At 31.9% G+C, this 22,555-nt stretch overlaps 1 protein-coding gene across 1 annotated transcript in view; it reads right to left on the bottom strand.

Moving 5' to 3' along the window:
- The window catches only part of LOC143390223 (A-kinase anchor protein 9-like), a 79,204-nt gene that overhangs the window by 26,081 nt on the left and 30,568 nt on the right, over positions 1-22,555 (bottom strand). The window contains 8 exon segments of the mRNA XM_077108332.1: positions 2,380-2,483; positions 2,959-3,099; positions 4,148-4,352; positions 6,039-6,394; positions 7,146-7,238; positions 8,388-8,487; positions 18,722-18,899; positions 20,603-20,816. Coding sequence (XP_076964447.1) covers positions 2,380-2,483; positions 2,959-3,099; positions 4,148-4,352; positions 6,039-6,394; positions 7,146-7,238; positions 8,388-8,487; positions 18,722-18,899; positions 20,603-20,816 — 1,391 coding nt within the window.

Here is a 22,555-nt window from a genome sequence, read left to right as displayed (position 1 = left end):
AAATATTTATTTATTAAAATATTTAATCTTTTTACTGTATAAAGCCTTTACTACTATCTCACCAAAAATACAATGCAAAATATGTGTTTGGTGAAAAATATCATATAGATATGCTCTATTAAAATTACACAATAACACCTACAATGAAGTGCTTCTTACTCTTAATTTATTTTTTTAAAGTGATTTGTTTAGAACACAAATTTATAACATTTTTAAAGGTGCATTTTATTGACCTGAAAGAAATCAAATAATAATATTTTTTAAGATAGTAATAAATTGGAAGAAAACTTTAAGAAGACATGAAACTTGAGTTTCAAAAAGTGTGGTAATACCAATGTCTACATTATTGCATTGGTTATACTGATCATGTTTATATACATGTAAGGTTTATCTTTTTATGTGTCAGAAAACAATATTTTAATAATTAAGAATCCAACTAGAAAAAAAAGTGGTAGTATTTGTATAATTTCTTGGTGATAAACTAGATGTTTAAATTACAAGAACTGGCAAAGACCTGCTTTAAAAAAGGCTATCAGTGAAACTACTCAGTCAACACCACAGGAAATATCATAGGCTGTTATTATACCTGCTCCAAAGACAAAAATATCTCTAGTTACACACATTGCACTCAGCCAGTAGGAAAAAAACATATTTTCAACTAAGTAGAAATAATAGCTTGCCTTTATAGAGATAAGAAATACATCCTAATTTTAAAATGAGAAAATATTGTTAATCAGCCTTCAAAATATCTTAGCACTATCAACATGTTAATGCCTATATTTCTAGACTTTTTTCCTCCTCTGCTTCACTCTAAAATACATACATTTTAAAAACAAAAACTGATCATACTGGACAATGTGATTAGAAAGCTTTCTTTTTAGCTTAACATGAACATTTTACCATGTGAAAAAATGTGCTTCCATAAATGGTGATTCAAAAGATAATATGATTAATTTTATGAATAACTAAACAACTCACTCAACAGTTTAATTCAACAGAGATACTATGGTTATAAGCTTTATATTTAATACATGTAAGATATAATAAGAAACTTTCATAGTAAGGTCCCCTGGCCTAAGAGACTTCTTTCTCAACCTCACATGTTGTTTGACACATAACCAACAATCTGGTTGAAAGGGTATCTGTTTCACATGCACATGACAGACCTATTTTAAGATCAGGTAATAAATGGAGAAGTTTTCCTTTAGTATTTGTCAAGTGAAAAAGAGAGTTCTATTTTTGTACCTAGATCAAATTCTCTGCTTACATAATCAAGAATGTTTAAACATAAAACCCCAAATAATTTAGTTAGTGGGAAGTAAGGGTTTTAATTCCTTAACTTTTATTTATAGAAGTTTTGTTCAAGTCCTAAATCCCAGGAGTTGGATAATGTGATTAAAACTGATATAATGGTTAAAAGAAATAAAGATGAGTAAGTTGTTTATTTTATATTGGCATGGTAACTCTAATTTTCATACACTGTCTTTTTTATTTGAGTTCCATACTGACTATGTTCCATATTGATGATCCAATGGGGAAGCCAAAATCTTAGGGGCCAAATTCCTCCATGCAAGATGAGGAACTAGGTTAGGAGGACACAAAAGGGTTGACAGTCATAGAAATTGGAAAAGGAGGAAAAAATTAGTAGATATTAGTTCTAATTAAAATTTAAAAAATTATTTCCATTTGAACAAAATAAATTTTAGATACTGTGCTTAATATTAATGTGGGATAATTATAGTATAGTTTTGTACATTTTAATATTAACATCTACAAAATGAAAGTAAGGAACGTTTTGTTAACATTGGGCCATTAATTTATTACTTTATAAAACTAGGATATGTATTAAAAGTTCTCACCTGTTATGCCATGAAAGCATGAAAAAAACTAAATGTTGAATATTTACAAATGCAGTAATTTTTTTTCTCAACATAAACAAATTAGAGAATAGCTTACACTGAATCCATGCCCATACACTGAAGGAGGAAAAAAGAAATAAAGCTCACAGGTAGAACTGTTTTTAGTTTTTTAGGTTACAAAACAGCATTAAGAAGAATAAAATTAATCAAGAAATGTTTGATGTTAAAACAATTCTAAATATTTAAAGTCAAGTTTATGTTCAATAGCCAATTAAAATTTTTATTACATAAAAAGATTTAAAAATTTGTAATTTAATGTCTAAAAATTGATAATCTTTTATATATTACACATATATGGACATGTTTCACACATAGAAATATATGACACGTTTCATACACAAGATAGTATTTTTAAGAAAATACACATGTACAAGATAAAAATAAGGATGAATAAAGTTTATTACATTTGAACAACCATTTTAATTGACTTTGCATTGAAAAAAATACACATTTTGTATACCTTTCACTGGACAGACTATCAGGAGGTACATCTTCAGGTTTTCTGTCCATTTCCTTTTCTTTCAATGTCTCTTCTTCAATTTCCCTTTGGTTTTCATTTTCATTCTGTTTAAGTTTGTGCAATGGCAGAGAGGACAAGACAGAAAGAAAACCTGTCATCTTAAAAACAGCATATCATTCTTCTATACTGGTATGATGTGAAACAGAAAGTGCTTGAAATAATATTTAACTACAATTTATCAAGAGATCAGCAGTATCAAAAAAAGGATAAAACATTCAAGTGTAGAGATGAAAAATGTTTTAATGGCTTCAAACTAATATACTCTATATAGTGTGACAATAAGGGTTGTCAATAAAGGTTGCTCCATGGCAGAACAACAGTTTCTCCTAGAGCAATGCCAGATTCAAATTATCTTAAACAGAAAGCAAGGCATTTTGACTCCACCTACCTTACATCTAAGTGATCACCAATATGTTAAGCTTAGTAACTATAAAAATACGTCTCCCACCAACAATAAAGACAACAAATCCTACTTCATTGTTGATCTACTGTTCTTAAATGCACCAAAGTCAATACTACGTGTGTTTGCGTACTGCTGCTGCGCAGCTCACAACACAGCTTCTCTCTTCCAGCTAAAGACAGCTGCTTTAGTGCTTCCAACTCTTTTAAAAGCACCCTTTCTCTTTCTGAAACCAGGTTTTCGTTATTTAATGAGGATCTCTAAATAAGAAAAAAAGTCATGGAAGAATATTGATTGCGATAGAGATAAAAAGCAGAAACATCAAGCAGATTTCTTTTAACCTCTTGGGACCAAGAGGCCTTGATTTTACCTTATGATTCATATTTCATTATTAGGGATTAAAAGGCACATATGAAGTTCAATGCAAAATTTCCAACTTTAGAAAAAAAGTTATTTAAACTTAAATATTCAAGAATTTGCATAGTTCAAGTAATATTTTCTTTGTCAATTTTTGCATTGAAATTTTAGAAGAATAAATTCACAAAATGCAATGAAGAAAAGCAAAACTGATTTTTCAAATGATATATTTTATTCTCAAATATCAATTTCCCTATTATTTTATATTTAAAAAATACACGTTTTAGTTTTCAAAATTAAATTCAATAAATTTGTTTTCATAAGAACTTTCATGTAAATATTTCTTGCTTTTCTGCAATAATTTTGTGAGAATATTTTATATAGCAGTTGACAAGAATATAGCTCCCAAATACCATGAGATATTTAAATTTAGAAAAGAATGTTATATAAATTTGAATTTCTCTACTCAACAAGAGATGTGTCCTTGGAGAGAGTTCTAGAAACAGATTACTTCAGAAGATTTCCATTCATGATTAAAAAGATGGATTAAAGATAGATATAGATAAACCTTGGAGATGGTAATTGGTAGACCCACAGAACTATAAATGAACATGGAAAAAGTGAATGACAGCAACTGTATACTCAAGTACCTCAGTATAATATTTCCAAAACTCTCAATGTGCTTTAGCTATGTATGGTCAACAGAATTTTTAAATTTATATTGTAGTCACATTTCCAGTGCCTGAAAGGCAGTTAAATAAAATGATAATGCACATTATATCAGTTGAGTTAGGTGTGCCTAACAAGGTCTAAAGTTGATCCCAGGAACTTCCTGATGCTAAGTATTTGTAATTTATTTGTATCTAGGAAAAATAATTTTGACTTAAAAAAAGCCACATAAAAAATACCATTATTTCAATTGAGGAGAAAAGAGACTCTAAAGTTCCATACCTGGGCTAACTGTCTATTCAGTCTCTTAATCTCTTCTTGTAGCTGCTCCATGTGTCTCATGTGTGCCTGCCTCAACAGTTCTGTGGCCTGTTGATGTTCTTCATACTGTCATAAAAGTTCTTGCCTCATATCTTCCAACTGTTCTTCATTTGACATCATTTGTCTAGAAGCATCCATGCTTGATGTCAACATCTTACCATGAATTTTTAATGGGAAAAAACACAAGCAAAAATCTCAATCATAACATATTTTGTGGCAATTAGTCAGCATTGATACTTGAACTGTATATGAAAACAATTCTATTAACAACATAAAGCATATGAGTTTTAGTTTTATTATTAAACAAAAGCATAAATCACTTTTTTTAAAAATTTTTTTTTAGTTGTAGATGAACATTATACCTTTTTTCATTTATTTTATGTGGTGCTGAGGATAAAACCTAGTGCCTCACCCATTCAAGGCAAGCACTCTACCACTGAGCCACAACCCCAGCCTATAAATCACTTTTTTTAAAAAAGTATTTTTCTTATTTATAATTCCAAAACAACATGAAGTTACTTTATTACCACCATATATGTTATTTTCCAAAAGGAAACAGCTACTTACCAGATAGTGTAGCTAAAATCTAATTCTAACAGAGAAAAACAAAATACTCAAGATTCTTTATCCACCCCCTCCAACCTCCACCCCATCCACTTTTATTCCCACCCATACTAGAGATTGATTCCAGGGCCTCACACATGCTGGGCAAGTGCTCTACCACCAAGCTACATCTCCAGCCCCTTCTCTTAATGAAGTTATAACTCCTTTATATCTCTTGATATTTTATAATGGGGAAATAATATAAACAACAACAATACACACACACACACACACACACACACACACACACAAAGTTTATAGGGCCAGGGTCGTGCCTCAGTAGTAGAGTGCTTGCCTAGCATGCATGAAGCACTGGGTTCAATCCTGGGAACCACATAAAAATAAACAAATAAAATAAAGGTATTATGTCCATATACAACTAGAAAAATATTTTTAAAAATTAAGTTCACAAAATAGAAGGAATTTTGCCTATTTAATTTTTATTCATTGGTCATCACAGTATTATAGAAAACTGCTTATTCAAAGAAAAATTATAATAAATTTTATTTGGAAATAAATGCTTTACATTTATGAGTTTCTCACACTCATGACAAGTCAATAGGTTCTATGAATACTTCAATCCCTTAAAATACTAATTAAAATCATTCTGCCTTGAACAGCAACAGCTAAATTAGTATTCATAAACATTTCACAAGTTTTGCATTACATAAAAAGCTGACAGTTTTATTTGAATACTCCTCTGAACAAGATATATCTATCGTGAACACATAAAATAAATTTGAAATTCAGATAATTTTAAAAGAAGTAGAATTTATTGTTTTCTAAGAAAGGCTGCAATTCATTGGGGTAACAGATCCTCAACTAACAAAAAAAAAAGAATTAGTATATAGATAATAAGATACTTTGAATTGTCTTCTTGAATTCGTAGCAATTTCCTTTTATGTTCTTACATTTAATTGAGCAAATCATGTGGCCACAGGTATTACCTAGTTATAATATAATTAGTCTTCAATTAGTTTAAATAAAATTAACACAGGTATAATTTACAATGAGAACTTAACATGTACTGTGTCCATAAGACAACCAAGACTACTATGACCTGACTTATTTTATACTTCACACCAATATTGTTTCACTTAATCAAATACCTTATAATTAATAAAATACATTAAAGTCAAGACTGGACTTCATACTTTCATTCTCTATTAATCAGCATTATTGCTACTGTTTTAAACTGAAGACATTATTATAAGTTTTTCTCTTTTATATTCAAAGAAGCATACTTACAGATTCGATAGCTATAAATGTTTTGTCTTTGGAGAACATTTCTTCTGAAATAATTAGTTGGTGGACCTCTGATTCTACTATATCATCAAGATGATCACTGTTTGGTAATAGAACTTCTCCATCTTCTCCTAACTCTTTATTAAGTGGCTTAAATTCTTCTTTAAATTTCATGTCCAATGCATCAGAGGTCTGAAGATCAATTTGATCCTGAGATAATTTCATTTCATTAAAATAATGTTTTTCATTTTGCTGACAGAAAATAAGTGCTTGTTTTGATGACATAGTATTTTCTTTTCCCTTTGATAGTCTAGGTAGTTCAGTTTGTTGAGCAAATGCAACGCTCATTGACACAATGACCTAAAGAAATCAATCAAACAAACAAAAAAGGATTAGATTTATAAATACCAGCTGGATTTAAAAAGTGGGTCATTACTCAAAATTATATGAATTAGAAAAAAGCCTGGCGTCATACTTTTAAAAATAAAAATAAATCCTCTGATTAAGTGATACAGAGATAGGCTATTTTTCAATAAATTTAACATCAAAGTGTTTTACTACCTGCCTTTTAAAATAAAACAAGCGAAACTGTTCTAACTATAACACCAATAAATGCTCAGTACAAAAATAAAAAAATAAAAGTCTTTATATTTCTTCCTTCCAAGAAAATTCACTTGGCCATGAGTGATAATGTTCTGTGACAATCCTCCATCAGTATCTGTAGTTATTATCTAACATTACAATAATTTATCAGGGTAATACAACTACTTTTTCTCTTCATAACTTTTCCCTCATTTTTAGAATGCCAAACTCCTTCACAAGGTAACTATTTACATTGTAACACATACATGAAAACTTGTGGCATTCTGAAAAATTGTAATTGCTATTCTATATCAAGAAAAAAATATTCTTTTCAATGAAAAGCACCACAAAACATTCTATGAAGCAGCAATTATAGTTGATGCTGTTACACAACTGTTTGATGGACTATATATGAAACTTACAAATAAAAAAAAGTACATACCATCAATAAAATCCATGGTTTTTTGACAGTTCAAAGATCAGGAAAATCTATAAACCAAGAAAATCTTGCAGATAAACTATAAACTACCTTATCTATTTCTTCTTCTAATCTTTCTTGGTATTGTTTTTCCAACAATTTAACCATATTTGTTTCTTGTTTCATTCCACATTCATTAGAAAACTAAATTAAAGGGTGAAATATGACAATTTACACTGATTTTATACCATTAATTTTAAGGATGTACTCAATATTCCAAAAATATCACTATTTTTGAACACTTTCAAATAAAAAAAAATTCAGTTATCTTTTAACTAAAAACATTTAATCTAATAATCCTATGAAATAATTACACTTACTATAAACTTAAAGATGCAAAGAGAGAAATATATTTACATATCTGTAATTATTAGCATAAATTCTAGGGTGGGTTAAGGATACTTAAATATAATTAATAAGACATATGTATAAATGTATATTTATTTTAAGTAAAATGTTAACAAGTGGCTATGTTTGATAATAAAATCATGAGCAAATTTTCTTCTGGGTATTTATTAAAAGAACACAATTTTCCACATAAAAATTATTTTTATCAATTAAAAAAATAAATCTTCTTTTAGAAATGTAGATATACTGTTAACATGAAAGTATTTGGTTTTTTTTTTTACCAATTATTTGAATTTCATCCAACAGACATTTAATAAGGGATGAGTGTGGCTCATATCTCTTCTTAATATCCAGAATGAGAAAGGGCAATAGTCAGTGATTTTAATTTTTACTAGAATTTAGAATTATTGAGTGAAGATGAAGATGCAGTTGAGGGTTTGAAAAAAGTTTTGAATAATACAATGTTGAGGACAGGCAGAGAGTGGTTCAGTGGCAAGCACGGTAAAAAAAAGCATTTTTCTATCATTACTTCTGTTGGAAGATGGCCTGATCCATTATTCCAGCCCTAGCACCTTGGATTTTAGGGAATCCTATACACCATTCTGAAGATACCCTCTGCTTCCATAAGGGGAAGAAAAGACTATGTTGCCCATGGTACTGAAGCTGATTTGTTACACAGTTCATAAAGAAATGTTACAAAGAAAAAATTTAAACTGTAATGGGGGGGGAAAATTCTCAAATTTAACTTTCTCTGTGTTTTTCCTATGCTATAAAAATATTTCTATAGACATTCTGGATCTTTTACCTAAGGTATTATCCTCATGCTTTATGCTTAATCTTAGCCAAATATTTACTACATAATTACAAAACTGAAGACATAAAATTGATAGTAAGAAAAAGTATCAGTGTACATAACTGTTTAAAAATGAAGATTAAAAAGCATACCTCTATTGCATGAACAATATTCTCTTTTAGACAACTTCCAGGATGTACTACTGATCTCTGTACATCAGATTCTTTAATTACCATTGAATCAACAGAGAAGCTAAATATAAATAAAAAAGTAAAAAAAAATTAATGTTGTGTGTTTTATCCAAAGTTTCTACCATGCATAACGTGTACTGAGGCAGTGGGGAGACAAAAATGATAGTTCCCCCAGGGTTACAAGTATTGTAACTTAAAACATTTTTGACTAAGTTTTCCATTTAAAAGTAACAATGAATATTATGTCAGTATAAATGTCTGATAAAAAATTTATTATGTAAAAAAACATTTTTAATAAGTCTTTTAAAAATAACATCTTAGATATGCTTATATAGCAACAGTGTACATAATATAACATGCTATATACACTGATAATACACACTACTTATATACCTAAGATATATGATACATATTATTCATATTACATGGATATCTAAATTACACAAACACAAAACATATAATAATATAGAATAGATTATATTGGATTAAATATATTAAAAGAGCCAGGTACAGTGGTGCGTGCTTGCAACTCCAGAAATTTGGGAGGTTGAGGCAGGAGGATCAAAAATTCAGGATGAGCCTTAGCAATTTAGTGAGACTCTCTTTCAAAAAAAAAGGGGGGGGGGTTGGAAATGCAGGAAGATGGCTGAATAAAGTATTTGCTTCCCTGACAGATCTGTGGAGTGAACCAAGAAAAGCAAAAAGGTCACTTTTTTCAACAAGATGGGTGAATGGTCCAGAACTAGGAAGGACTTAACTGGAATTTAATACTGGATACTTAAAACATATCATGGACTCAAGAGATCTTGTATAAAAAAATAAGGGGGAAAGATCCCCAGGCTCCAGAGCTGTAAAATAGCTGGAAGTACAAACCAGAATAATCCCTATGTGAATGTAGTAAAGCAATAAAGGAACCCCGATTCCTAGGAAAACAGAGGTGTTTTGCGGTATGGAGAGCTTAAGAGCTCAGAGATACTGCTCCAAAAACAACAAACAAACAAACAAAAAACCCAGTAAGCTGTGCTGCACAGCATCTGTGTACAAGAGGGAAGCCACCAGCTTTCTTGGCGGCATGCATGGAGGACAGCAGAAAGAACCCTTGTGAAGCAATGGCTGGGGGGCCTGTAGCTAGGTGAGTCAATTATTGGCAGATCGAAATCTGGCCCCAAAAATGTGCAAGGCAAACCCATGCTGTGTGATAGAGAGTGTTCCAAAGTGACCAGGAGAAAATAAAGCACGGAGGGACATTTACACAGGAGAATACTGATCAAGGAAACCCACCTGGCTTTCCCCTCCCCATCCAATCAGCTGCTTGCAGTACTGGCTGGAAGAGAAGTGCCTGACTGTGAATTTGAAAGGACAGGCAAAGGAAGAGATCAAGTTTGGAGACCAAATGACGACCAGGGTTCATGGGGTCTGCAGGCAAAGTAGTGGGATAAGAACAGATTCCTACATCACATGTGTAGAACCTAAAGGAGATTCCCGAGGTACGGTCTTCCAATGTGGACAGACAATTGCTGAGCCTTGGAGGTGTGATGACTTAAAATCTTCAGACCAATAGGCACGCAGTGAAGAGATTGGAACGTACCTAAGCCTACACCTTGGCTCTAGTAGTTCCGCTTCCAGGACTAACACTCTCACCCTAGCAACCCTAACTACCCTAAGGGTAGAGCTAGCATCAAATTCCAGACAACATACCTAACTGCTCAGAAGAGAAGCTGAGAAACTTGAACTGCAATGGAAAAAAGGGTTCAATTTTTCATCCAGATTCCTTTTTTTTTCTTTTCTCACTTGTCTACCATTTTTGAAACCAAGTATTTTTCATGGATCATTTTATTGAGGACTGGGATATCTGAATAGTACATTACAGTTTTGTTGTTTATTTTTTTCTTTTAAAAAATTATATATATATATTTTCCCCTCTCATTTATCTGTTTCATTGGATTCTCTTTCTCACTTTTCTCTTGCTAAAACCCAACCTCTATTAAGTCCTACCTTCATTCTTCCTATAATTTTTTAACTTCTCTCTTTTCTGATACTTTCTCATAAACATCACACCCTACATGACTTTTGTTCTCTCTTTGTCCACCAATGGAAACTGTAAACTTTTTTGCAAACTTACTGTTTATATTGTAGATAATAATTGAACACATTATTTCAGTTTAATGGAACAAAACTGTGGATGCCTTAATAGGAACTATTTGATTTAAGGCTGTATATTGTTTGTATTGGGTGCAGTTATTATTTGTCTCTTCCTTAAAGGTGAGGTACTAGAAATCTTCAGGGACACTATTAATCTAAAGGGTAGAAACTGTACTGCCTTAAATCCACACTGCTAGAAGGACAGACATAAGAACAACATGAGAAAACAATGGAGCAAAGTGGCCCAAACAAACCAAGATGATCTAATAATTAAACCCATAGACAACACACTAAAAGAAATGTAGAAAAGGAATTTAGAAAGTACATATTAGACTGACCTGGGACATAAAGAATGATATAGGGAATAAAATCAGAGATAAATTTGAGGATGTAAAAGATCATTGCAGAGGAAGAGATTCTCAGAAAATGACAACAACAACAACAACACCAACCCCAGAAATCCTCAAAATGAAACAATCAATAAACCAATTAAAAATTCAATGGAAGATAGAACCTTGGGCAATGAAGACAAAATATATAATTTTGAAAATAAAGTTGACTACACAGGGAAGATGGTAAGAAACCATGAACAGAACTTCCAAGAATAATGAAATAACAAGAAAAGACCAAATTAAGATTTATCAGGATAGGTGAAGGCATAGAGATACAAACCAAAGGAATGCCCAGTTTTTCAATGAAATAATATGAAACAGTTTCCAAAATCTGAAGAATGAAATGGAAAATCAAATACAAGAGGACCTTAAATGTACAAGATCACAACAGACCCACATCAAGACACATCATAAAGAAAAAGGTCAAATATAGAAAATAAGGATTGAATTTTAAAGGCTATGAGAGAAAAAATATCAGATTATATATAGAGAAAAACTAATTAGGATCTCAGGTGATTTTTCAACCCAGACCCTCAAAGCCAGGAGGTCCTGGAATAATATATACCTAGTTCTGAAGAAGATGGATGCCAACCAAGAATTTTATATCTAATAAAATAAAACTTCAGATTTAAAGATGAAATAAAAACCTTCCATAATAAACAAAAGTTAAAAGAATTCATAACTAGAAAATCTGTGGTATAAAACATTTTCAACAAAATATTCCATGAAGATGGAAAAAAAAGTCAAAATCAACAAAGAGAGAAGCCATACAAAAGGAATAATCAATCAAAGGAGAAATTAATTCAAAGTAAAAAGTAGAAATAAACTAAAATGACTGGGAACACAAATCATATCTCAAAAATAATGTTAATGGTCTAAACTAATAAACCCAAAATACATAGATTGGCAGATTGGATTAAAAAACAAAACCCAAAAATCTGTTGTCTCAAAGAGACTCACCTCATAAGCAAAGACATCCACGGAGTAAAAATGAAAGGATGGGAAAAAACATCTCACTCACATGGATTGAGTAAACAAACGGGTTTCTATCCCCATGTCAGATAAAATGTACTTCAAGCCAAAAGTTAATCAGAAGGGACAAAGAAGACATTTCATACTCCTTAAGGGAATTATACATCAACAAGACATAATACGTTAAATATTTATGCCCCAAACAATGGAGCATCTACATATATCAAACAAACTCTGCCTCAATTTCAAGAATTAAATAGACCATAATACAATAATACTGAGTGACTTTAACAAACCTTTCTCACTACTGGATAGATCGTCAAACAAAAACTAAACAAAAAAAACTATAGAACTTAATAATATAGTCAATAATTTATACTTAACAGACATATAAAGAGTATTATATCCATCAACGAATACATGTTCTTCTCAGCAGCACACAGACTCTTCTCTAAAATATGCCACAAAGCAACAATTATGAAATAAAAAAAGAGATAATACCCTGCATTCTATCAGATCATAATGGAATGAAATTAGAAATCATTGATACAATAAAAAATAAAAACTCCAACACCTAGAGACTAAATAATATGCTATTGACTAACCAATGGATATAAGAAGAAGTCAGGGATGAAATTTTTAAAATACCTACCAGAGATAAATGAGAACTGATACAACTTGTCAAAATCTCTGCGACACTATTAAGCTAAATTCATTAAAAGAATGGAAAGTCAATGAGTATATGACCTAACATAAGATCTCAAAGACCTAGAAAAAGAAAAACAAATCAACACCAAAAGTAATAGAAGACAGAAAATAATTAAAATCAGAGCTGAAATAAATGAAATTGAAATAATCAAAACAATTAAAAAATTAACAAAACAAAAAGTTGTGTCTTTAAAAAAATAAATAAAATTGATAAACTCAGTCGTGCTAATGAAGACAGAAAACTCAAATCACTAAAATTCATAATCACAAAAAATATTACAACAAAAATACTGTTGAAATACAGTACAGAATCAGAAGCTATTTTGAAAATTTATACTCCAATAAAAATGAAAAATTTAAGGACATCAACAAATTTCTAGAGACAAATGAGCTACCCAAATGGAATTAGGAGGACATACACAAGTTAAACAGATCAATTTCATGCAATAAAATAGAAGAAGTCATCAAAAGCCAACCATTTAAGTAACGCCCAGGACAAAACAGATTCTTACCCAGTTCTACAATACCTTTGACGAATTAACACCAATAAGCCTCAAACTATTTCATGAAACAGAAAAGGAGGGAACTCTTCCAAACTCATTCTATGAAGCTAGTATCACCTGATATCAAAATCAGACAAAGACACATCAAGGAAAGATAATTTCAGACCAATATCCCTAATGAACATAGATGCAAAAATTCTGTATACAATTCTGGCAACTCATATATAAAAACATTAAAAATATAGTTGTTATGGTTTGGTTGTGAGGTATCCCCCAAAAGTTCACATAAGACAATGCAAGAAGATTCAGAAGAGAAATGACTAACCTAATCAGTGAATTAATCCCCTGATAGGAATTAAATGAAGTGGCAGGGTATGGCTGGAGGAGATGGGAATTGAGGGGATGGCTATGGAGTATACATTTTTTATGTGGAGAGTGGGGTCTCTATATGGGGTATATATTTTGAATCTGGAGAGTGAAGTCTCTGTCTCTGTTTCCTGATCACTATGTGAACTCCTTCCCTCTGTTACACTCTTCTTCCAGATGTTCTGCCTTACCTCAAAGCCCAAGGGATGGAGCTGGCCTTTTATGGACTAAGATGTCTAAAAACCATGAGCCCTCAAATAACACCATGAGCCCTTTTCTTCTCTTAAAATTGTTCTGGTCAGATCTTTTAGTAACAGAAATAAAAAAGCTGACTAAAACAATAGTGCATCATATTCAAGTGGGATTCAAGGTTGGTTCAACATAGAGAAATAAATTAATGTAATTCATCACATCAATAGACTTCAAGAAGAATCATATGATCATTTCAATTGGAGCACAAAAAGCATTTGACAAAATAAAGCACCCTTTCATGTTTAAAACACTAGAAAAACTAGGAATAGTAGAAACAAATCTCAACACTGTAAAAGCTATACATGCTAAACCCAAGACCAAAATCATTCTAAATGGAGAAAAACTGAAGGCATTCCATCTACGAACTGCAGAAAGACAAGAATACCTTTTTTTTTTTTACCACTTTTATTCGATATAATCCTGGAAAGTAGCCAGGGCAAGTAGACAAAAGAAAGAAATAAAAGGGATACAAATAGAAAAAGAACTCAAATTATTACTATTTGCTGACAATATGATTCTATATTTAGAAGACCTAAAAAATCAACCAGAAAACTTCTAGAATTAATGAATGAAATTCAGCAAAGTAGCAGGATATAAAATTAACAACTATACATCAAATGCATTCCTATATATCAGTGATAAAGCCACTGAAAAAGAAATTAGGAAAACTACCCCATTCACAATAGCATCAAAAAATAAAATAGAATATTTGGAATCAATCTAACAAAAGAGGTGAAAGACCTCTACAGTGAAAGCTACAGAACATTAAAGAAAAAAATTGAAGACCTTAGAAGATGGAAATATCTCCCATGTTCTTGGATAGGCAGAATTAACATTGTCAAAATGGCCATACTACCAAAAGCATTATATCGATTTAATGCAACTCCTATTAAAATTCCAATGACATTCTTTGTAGAACTAGAAAAAGCAATCATGAAATTCATTTGGAAAAAAAGAGACCCAGAATAGCCAAAGCAATCCTTAGGAAGAAAAGTGAAGCAAGAGGCATCATAATACCAGAACTTAAATTATACTACAGAGCCATAACAGCAACAACAAAAAACAATGGGATGACACTGGCACCAAAACAGACACATAGGCCAATGATACAGAATAGAAGACATAGAGACAAACCCATATAAATACAGTTATCTCATACTAGACAAAGGTGACAAAAATACTCATGGAGAAAAGATACCTATTCAACAAATGGTGCTGGGAAAACTGAAAATCCACATGAAGCAAAATGAAATTAAACCTCTATCTCTAATCTTGCACAAAATTCAATTCAAAGTGGATCAAGGATTTAGGCACTAGAACAGAGATCATGCATTAAACAGAAGAAAAAGTAGGTCCTAACTCTACCATCTCAGCTTAGGAACTGACCTACTTAACAAGATTTCTAGAGCACAAGAACTATAAGCAAGAATCAATAAAAAGATTCAAACTAAAATGGTTCTTCACATCAAACAATCAATAACATGAAGAGAGTGCCTACAGAATGGGAGAAAACCTTTACCACACATACACCTCAGAGCATTAATCCCCAGGATATATAAAAAAAACTCAAGAAACTTAACACCAGGTGCTGGGGTTGTGGCTCAGTGGTAGAGTGCTTGCCTGGCATGTGTGAGGGACCTAGGGTTTGATTCTCAGCACCACATATAAATAAATTTTAAAAATAAAGATTCATCGACAACTAAAAAAAATAAATAAAAAACAATAAAAACACCAGAAAAACAAACCAATCAATAAATGGGCTAAGGAACTGAACAGACACTTCATAAGACACACAATAGATCAACAAATATGTGAAAATACATTCAACATCTCTAGCAATTAGAGAAATGCAAATCAAAACTACAATGAGATTCTATCTCACTCCAGTTAGAATGGCAACTATCAAGAATATGAGCAACAGGCCTAGGGACATAGCTCAGTTGGTAGACTGCTTGCCTCACATGCCCAAGGCCCTAGTTCAATACTCAGCACCACAAAAAAAGAAAAAGAAAAAATATGCAACAATAAATGTTGGCAAGCATGTGGGGGTAAAGGTACACTCATACATTGCTGGTGGGACTGCAAATTGATGCAACTACTATAGAAAGCAGCATGGAGATTCCTAAGAAAACGTGGAATGGAACCACCATTTGACCCAGTTATCCCACTCCAAGGTTTATACTCAAAGGGCTTTAAATCAGCATAATACAGTGATGCAGCCACATCATGTTTATAGCAGCTAAATTCACAATAGCTAAACTACAGAACCAACCCAGGTGTCCTTCAACAGATGAATGGATAAAGAAAGTGTGATATATATCTTCCCAATGGAGTATTACTCAGCCTTAAATAAGAATGAAATTATGGCATTTGGTGGCAAATGGATGGACCTGGAGAATATCACGCTAAGCTAAATAAGCCAATCCCAAAGAACCAAAGACTGAATATTTTGTCTGATATGCAGATACTAATTCACAATGGGGTGGGGGGGGGTAGGGAAGAATAAACATATTTTGGATTAGACAAAGGGCAATGAGGGGAGGGGAGGGTTATGAGGGAAGAAAGGATAGTAGAATGAATCAGATATTATTACCCTAGGTACATATATGATTACATCACATATTCTACATCATGCACAACCAAAGAATGAGAAGTTATAAATCATTTATGTATGATATGTCAAAATGCATCCTACTGTCTTAGATAACTAGTTAGAAGAAAAAAAATTGTTAGAACTAAAAAAAAAATTAGTTATTGAAACTACATATATAGAAATAATAGCTCATTAAATTTGATTTGTCTAACATTACCCAACTGGTATGTGGTAGATCTGAACATGAGTTATTTTAAATAAAAACAGTAGTTCTGAAAAAAAAAAGAAGAGGGGTGAGGATGTGGCTTGGTGGTAAAGAGCCCCTGAATTCAATCCTGATACAAATATATATGTGTGTGTGTGTGTGTGTGTGTGTGTGTGTGTGTGTGTGTGTGCGTGCATGTATGTATATAAAGATATATCTAAGATATATTATTGAGTTAAAAAAGCTTGTAAATTCTCACTTGCATTAAAAACCTGTTTTAACATATATGTCTATATAAATAGGAAAATGTCTGAAAGAATACATATCAAAAGTAACAATGATTGCTTATATTGGAAATGAAGTGTGGCAACAGTAAAGAGAAGGTTCTTAACTTGCAGTTAGTTTAATTTTAACTTACAATCATTTTAATTTTAATTTTATCTACCCACATATCTTTTGGTATGTATGTCTAAATTCTGTATTGTTATATAAGCATTCACTACTTTGTAACAATGTTTTCTTAAAATGTCTAATCTTATAACAATAAGGTAAGATTAGTATTTACAAATCATGTGGATTTAGAATATATCAGTGACTGAAATAGACAAAGATAAGCTTAAATTCCTAGGCTGGGGTTGTGGCTCAGTGGTAAAGTACTTGCCTAGTGTGTATGAGGCACTGGGTTCAATTCTTAGCACTGCATGTAAATAAATAAATAAATAAAATAACAACTAATAAAAATGTTTTTTAAAAAAGGCTTAAATTCCTTAATTGAAGACAAACAAAATGAAACAATACTTCCTCTAAATTTATATACATTTGGATACATAAATTACATACATACATTATTTATATACACATATACATGCACACACACAATGATTATAATGTACACGTACATATAAAACAAATAATTTTAAGAAAAAATGAAGCAGAAAAGTAAGACACAGACACTTTGGGGAAGATTTTAATTTATTTAAGAACATGACATCTAAGTAAAGATCCAAAAGAGATGAGGGTGTGGGCATACAAATACCTGGAGAATAATCATTCTAGGTAGAAGAAAAAGCCAATGAATCCCTAAAGCAGAAGCATACTGATATGTGATATATTTGAGGATCACAGTGGGGATGTATGAGGTTTTATTTTTTAATCTTTTAAAAATGTTTTTAGTTGTCAATGGACCTTTACTTTATTTATTTATATGTGGTGCTGAGAATCAAACCCAGGACCTCACACAAGCTAGGCAAGCACTTTACCACTGAGCTCCAACCCCAAACCCATGGGATTATATGGTTTGAGAACAGTAAGTGATAAGAAAGTCAGTAGGAAATGAAAGTCAAAGATGTCATGGTCCTCAGGACTAGTGAGACTGTAAAGAGTAGAAGAGGATTAGAGTAACATGATGTAACTGAAATTATAAAAGCAAAGGTTCTGGCACTTGTGTTGACTATATAGAGAACAGACTGTAAACAGAAGTTAAGTAATCCAGGTGAAACACACAACAATGGCAGGGACCAGTGGAGCAGTAAGGTGTGGCACAATTTTGATGTACTTTGAAGGTTAAAAAAAACCCAAGATTTTTTCATAGAATGGCAGAGAGTTACGACAGAAAGGAGTCAGGATGGATGAAGATGGCTACAGAAGGAGAAAATTTTAGAAGATCCTGATCCAAGAAAACATACATAGTGGTAATTGAAGATCATTTCTTCTCTCCTCATAGATCAGGGTTCTATTTGGGACATGATGAATTTGAGCATTAGACAATCAAATGGAGTATACGAGTATATTCAAGTCATAGTGGAATGATCATACTTAGATTATTTAAGTATTCACCACATCAACATATCAAAGCCTAGGCATAGAATAAACAAGTAAATATCTACTACCTGACTTATTTTAATTCAGAAAATAGATTAATAATAACATCTTTATAAAAGTATAAGTAAAATTCCTATAATAAAATGTCTTTGGTTTATACCAACATTTATTTCACACATTTCAAAGATACAGAATTATATCCTGCTCTTATTTCTTAAAAATGTTACATCCTATCTCTTTGTTAAAGTTATATTTTATTCTTAAAATAACCATTCCAGATGATACTATCATTGTTACTAAGCTACAAATACTGCTGAATGAAGTTTTAAGTAAATAGATACCTTGGGTCCACCATGGCCTCACTAATGGCTTGAAGCTTCTCCTGTAGAGAATAAATTTCTGCCCTATGATTTTCTTCAGTTTCTTTCAATTGTTTGCGCAAAAAGCATGTGAAGTTTTCTAATTCTTGAATTTGTTCTTCAAGTTGTTTAATTTTTTTGGTATCTTTCAGAGAAGATAACAGGAAGAGAAGACAATACACATTTCAATACAAACTTCTCAGTGAAATAACAATCATTTTATTTCAATGTATAAAATATTTATTCTTTGAAAAATGTTTTGAGTGAAACTCAGGTTTTAATTTGACCCATTCTGACTGATGAAAACAAGAAAGCAGTGTGATTCAAGATCATTTCTCCTATTTTTATGGTATAGTATCTCTAAATTCAACAATTTTATATCTTTAAAACAATTCAGAAACATGAAACAAAAGAAGGGTTGAAAAGGGACCAGAGGAGAGTAGTTAACACCTTTCACTTTCCTCTTTTATTTTTATTTCTTAAAAATGCTGATAATTAAACACTAAACTAACTTTTTTGCCAATTAAATGAACCATTAGTTAACATGCAATTTGGGAAATAGTGGACAGACTACCTCAAGAAGATATCAATTTAAAAAAATACAAACTTAAAATATTACTATATTCAAAGAACCCCTGAAGTGAAAAAGCATGGTATTATCTAATATGCTTGAAATTCTATTCTGTTCACCAAAGCAATTCCAATAATAAAACTCATTCCTAAAAGCAAAAGTGAAGGCCTAGAGATACCTTGAACACAAGAAGTCTAGTTAACTGGCCAAATAATCATGAAAGAAAAACATTAATTGTTACTAATTGTTTATGGTTCATTGTATGGTCCCTTAACATTGTTACTTCCCATTATTCCATCTTGGTCTTTTAACTCACTCTCTAGTTTCCCCTGATAACTCATTCTTGTCCTTGACCTCTTGTCCTTGACATTCATGCTGATTATAAATCTTTACTTCATAATTAAATTTTCTCCCAGGTTTCAGACTTCTATTTTCAACTAACTCCTATATGTTTTTACAAAGTCAATAAGTATTCTATTCTTAACTCAATATATTTAAAACTGAATTATTATTTTTTTCACAAATTGGTTCCTTTCTATGATTAGAACCATACTCTAGTTTCTTAAGCTGGAAACTTGGGTATCATTCTTAATTTCTGCTAACATTAACAACAAACTAGAACCTAACTTTAAGTGTTGAACTTAACTTTCTCTCATACTCAATTCAATCTGGCTGGTCTTCCCATCAATAATTTCATCCCTTCCAACTGATCCTAATGGTATCAACTTAAAATAAAAATCTTATTGTTACTCCCACTATTTAAAATCCTGTTGTAGGTCTTATCACCAATAGCATAAAACATAAACATGTTTCATCAGAGTACATAAAACCTTTCCTAATCAAGCTCCTTCCAATCTCTCCAGTTTTATCTAGCTAACACAACATGAATTCCCAGTTTTCCCAAATGGATGCAATCTTAGATAGAGCTCAATGCTTAAGACTCCATAGCCTTCCCCCAATTTCCAACCCAGTTACTCCTACCCATACCCTCATGCTACTCATCTCCCCAGGAAAGACAAGACTCTTTTTTCTCTCTCCATTCTTTACATTTCAGAAATTTTCAGTGTATTTTATATATGCTTTCCCAATGGATTATAATTTCCTATGGGAAAAATGACTCAGTAATTTTAGTTTTCTCTAGCACTTAAATGAATATCCAATGATTATATGAACAAATAAGACTAGGGCTTAGATACACAAGTCACCTTCCCCTGTGAGTTCTAAGGACAGAATTATGAAATGGTGGACTCTAAGTGATGCTTCATGGTAATTATAAGTCAGAAACTATTTACCTATTTCTTGTGTTTTTACATTCTGTAGTTCTAACTGGTATATTTTCTGAAGTTCCTTGATCTTTTCCTCTTGAGCAGAAATAAGCTCCTCTTTAATATTGCAAAGAGCTTTATCTTTTTCATTTTCCATATATTCACAAACCTGATCCACGTGAGCTGAATAAACCAGTGAAAGGCATATGCACTGAGCTTCCATCTGTAGCCTTAAATCATTCTGAAAGTGAATATACATTAGAAAAATTTAAAATAATTTACTATAAAATAATTTGCTTTTTGCATATACTAAAACAAGAGGAGAAATAAATTATAGTTTAAAACTTCATAAGAGAACCAATGACATTTTTTTCTTCATTCTTCATTCAGTTATACTGAGCTACTTCTTTTTTCAAGGAGAGTAGTATCATTACCTCAATTTTAGAGCAAATTTTGATATTTGGTATAGCTTATGATTTGTCCATATTGGAGAGTCTTTATTCTGACTGTCCGGGACTGCTCCCTACAGAAACAAGTTGCCTCTGCAGGAAACAGCCTAGAGCCTCAACATTTTATAATGTTTAAAGGCGAAAACCACATCCAGATTGACTTGGCAACCAGCAAGCAAGCAAGCAAGAAGTAGTACAGAAGCAGAATAAAGCCATTAGCGAAACAATGCAATGTCTTAATCAAATTTTCATCTCATTCATTTCTCCTGGGATTTTTTCATAATCATAATCAAAAGAGAAATGGATCAAAGTGACCCTAGTTGAATATAAATTAAAGAATGGCTACTAACATCTAATCAATTATTCCCCAGAAAGGTACACTGCCCAAGGAAAATGGGAACCAAAGAGAACAATTTTACATTGTGTAAGAATTGCTATTTTGTATTGTAAGTAGGCTATGCTAGGCAATTATTAATGTGGTACAGTGATGGGGCTTTCCTATGGGAGAAGCTCTTCTTACGTAATATGGAGTCTCAGGGTAAAATGAAGTCTGTTTGGTCATTGCTTATATAGCCTGTCCTATAACATCTCCACTGGTTTTATGGAACTAATCAAATCATTAATTAATCATCATTGGTTTACAGCTACTGTAGTGAGTATGGATGACCATCAGTTTTACAGAATGTATTTTTTGTTTTATATATCTTATTAAATAAACAGTTAAAGATTCAGGGTCCAATTAAAAACCCTAAGGGACTAACAGCAATGAATCGGCTACAGCTGTGTAAGAGTAGTTAGCCAAGGAGACCAGGAGAACAAATTTTCATACCAATTTCTCTCATGTTGTCTTGGCTCCTCCTTATCTTTCATTTTTATTTTCAAATAATATTTTATTTTCATGGCACTGGGAATTGAACCCAGGGGTTCTCTCTACCTGTGAGCGACATTTCCAGCCCCCCCTTTTTTTTCAATATTTTTATTTTTATGTGGTGCTGAGGATTGAACCCAGTGCTTCACATATGTGAGACAAACGCTCTGCCACTGACCCACAATCCCAACCCCAGCTCTTTTTGAGGCAAGGTCTCAACAAGTTGCAAAGGTTGGTCTTGAACTTAGAACCCTCCTCTGTCTTAGCCTCCCAAATAGCTGGAATTACAGGCATGCATCACCATGCCTGGATTTAAAATACTATTTTAAATATGGAAAAATGCAAACAATAAACTCGAAACCCAAATTAACAAGTACTATAACATTTTCTCTATTTTTTCATTCCGTGTACTCCCCATACACTTCTATGTTCTCATCACTCCTTTCTCACAGGCAACCATTATCATAGTTTGGTACAAATCCAGTCCAATTCTTGCATTATCACTTCTCATTACAATACATTTTGCATTCTCAATGCACTGTATATTTTGTATTTTTATGGACTTACACAAATAATATTAATTTTACAAGTTTATTTTCTCATTCAATATAACTCTGGTATTATTCCATGTAGGTAACGGGGGGTTTGATGTCCAGTACCACA

This window comes from Callospermophilus lateralis, unplaced genomic scaffold (assembly GCF_048772815.1).
Source record: "Callospermophilus lateralis isolate mCalLat2 unplaced genomic scaffold, mCalLat2.hap1 Scaffold_52, whole genome shotgun sequence".
NCBI classification, from domain to species: Eukaryota; Metazoa; Chordata; class Mammalia; order Rodentia; family Sciuridae; genus Callospermophilus; species Callospermophilus lateralis.
This window is presented reverse-complemented; position numbering and strand designations above follow the sequence as displayed.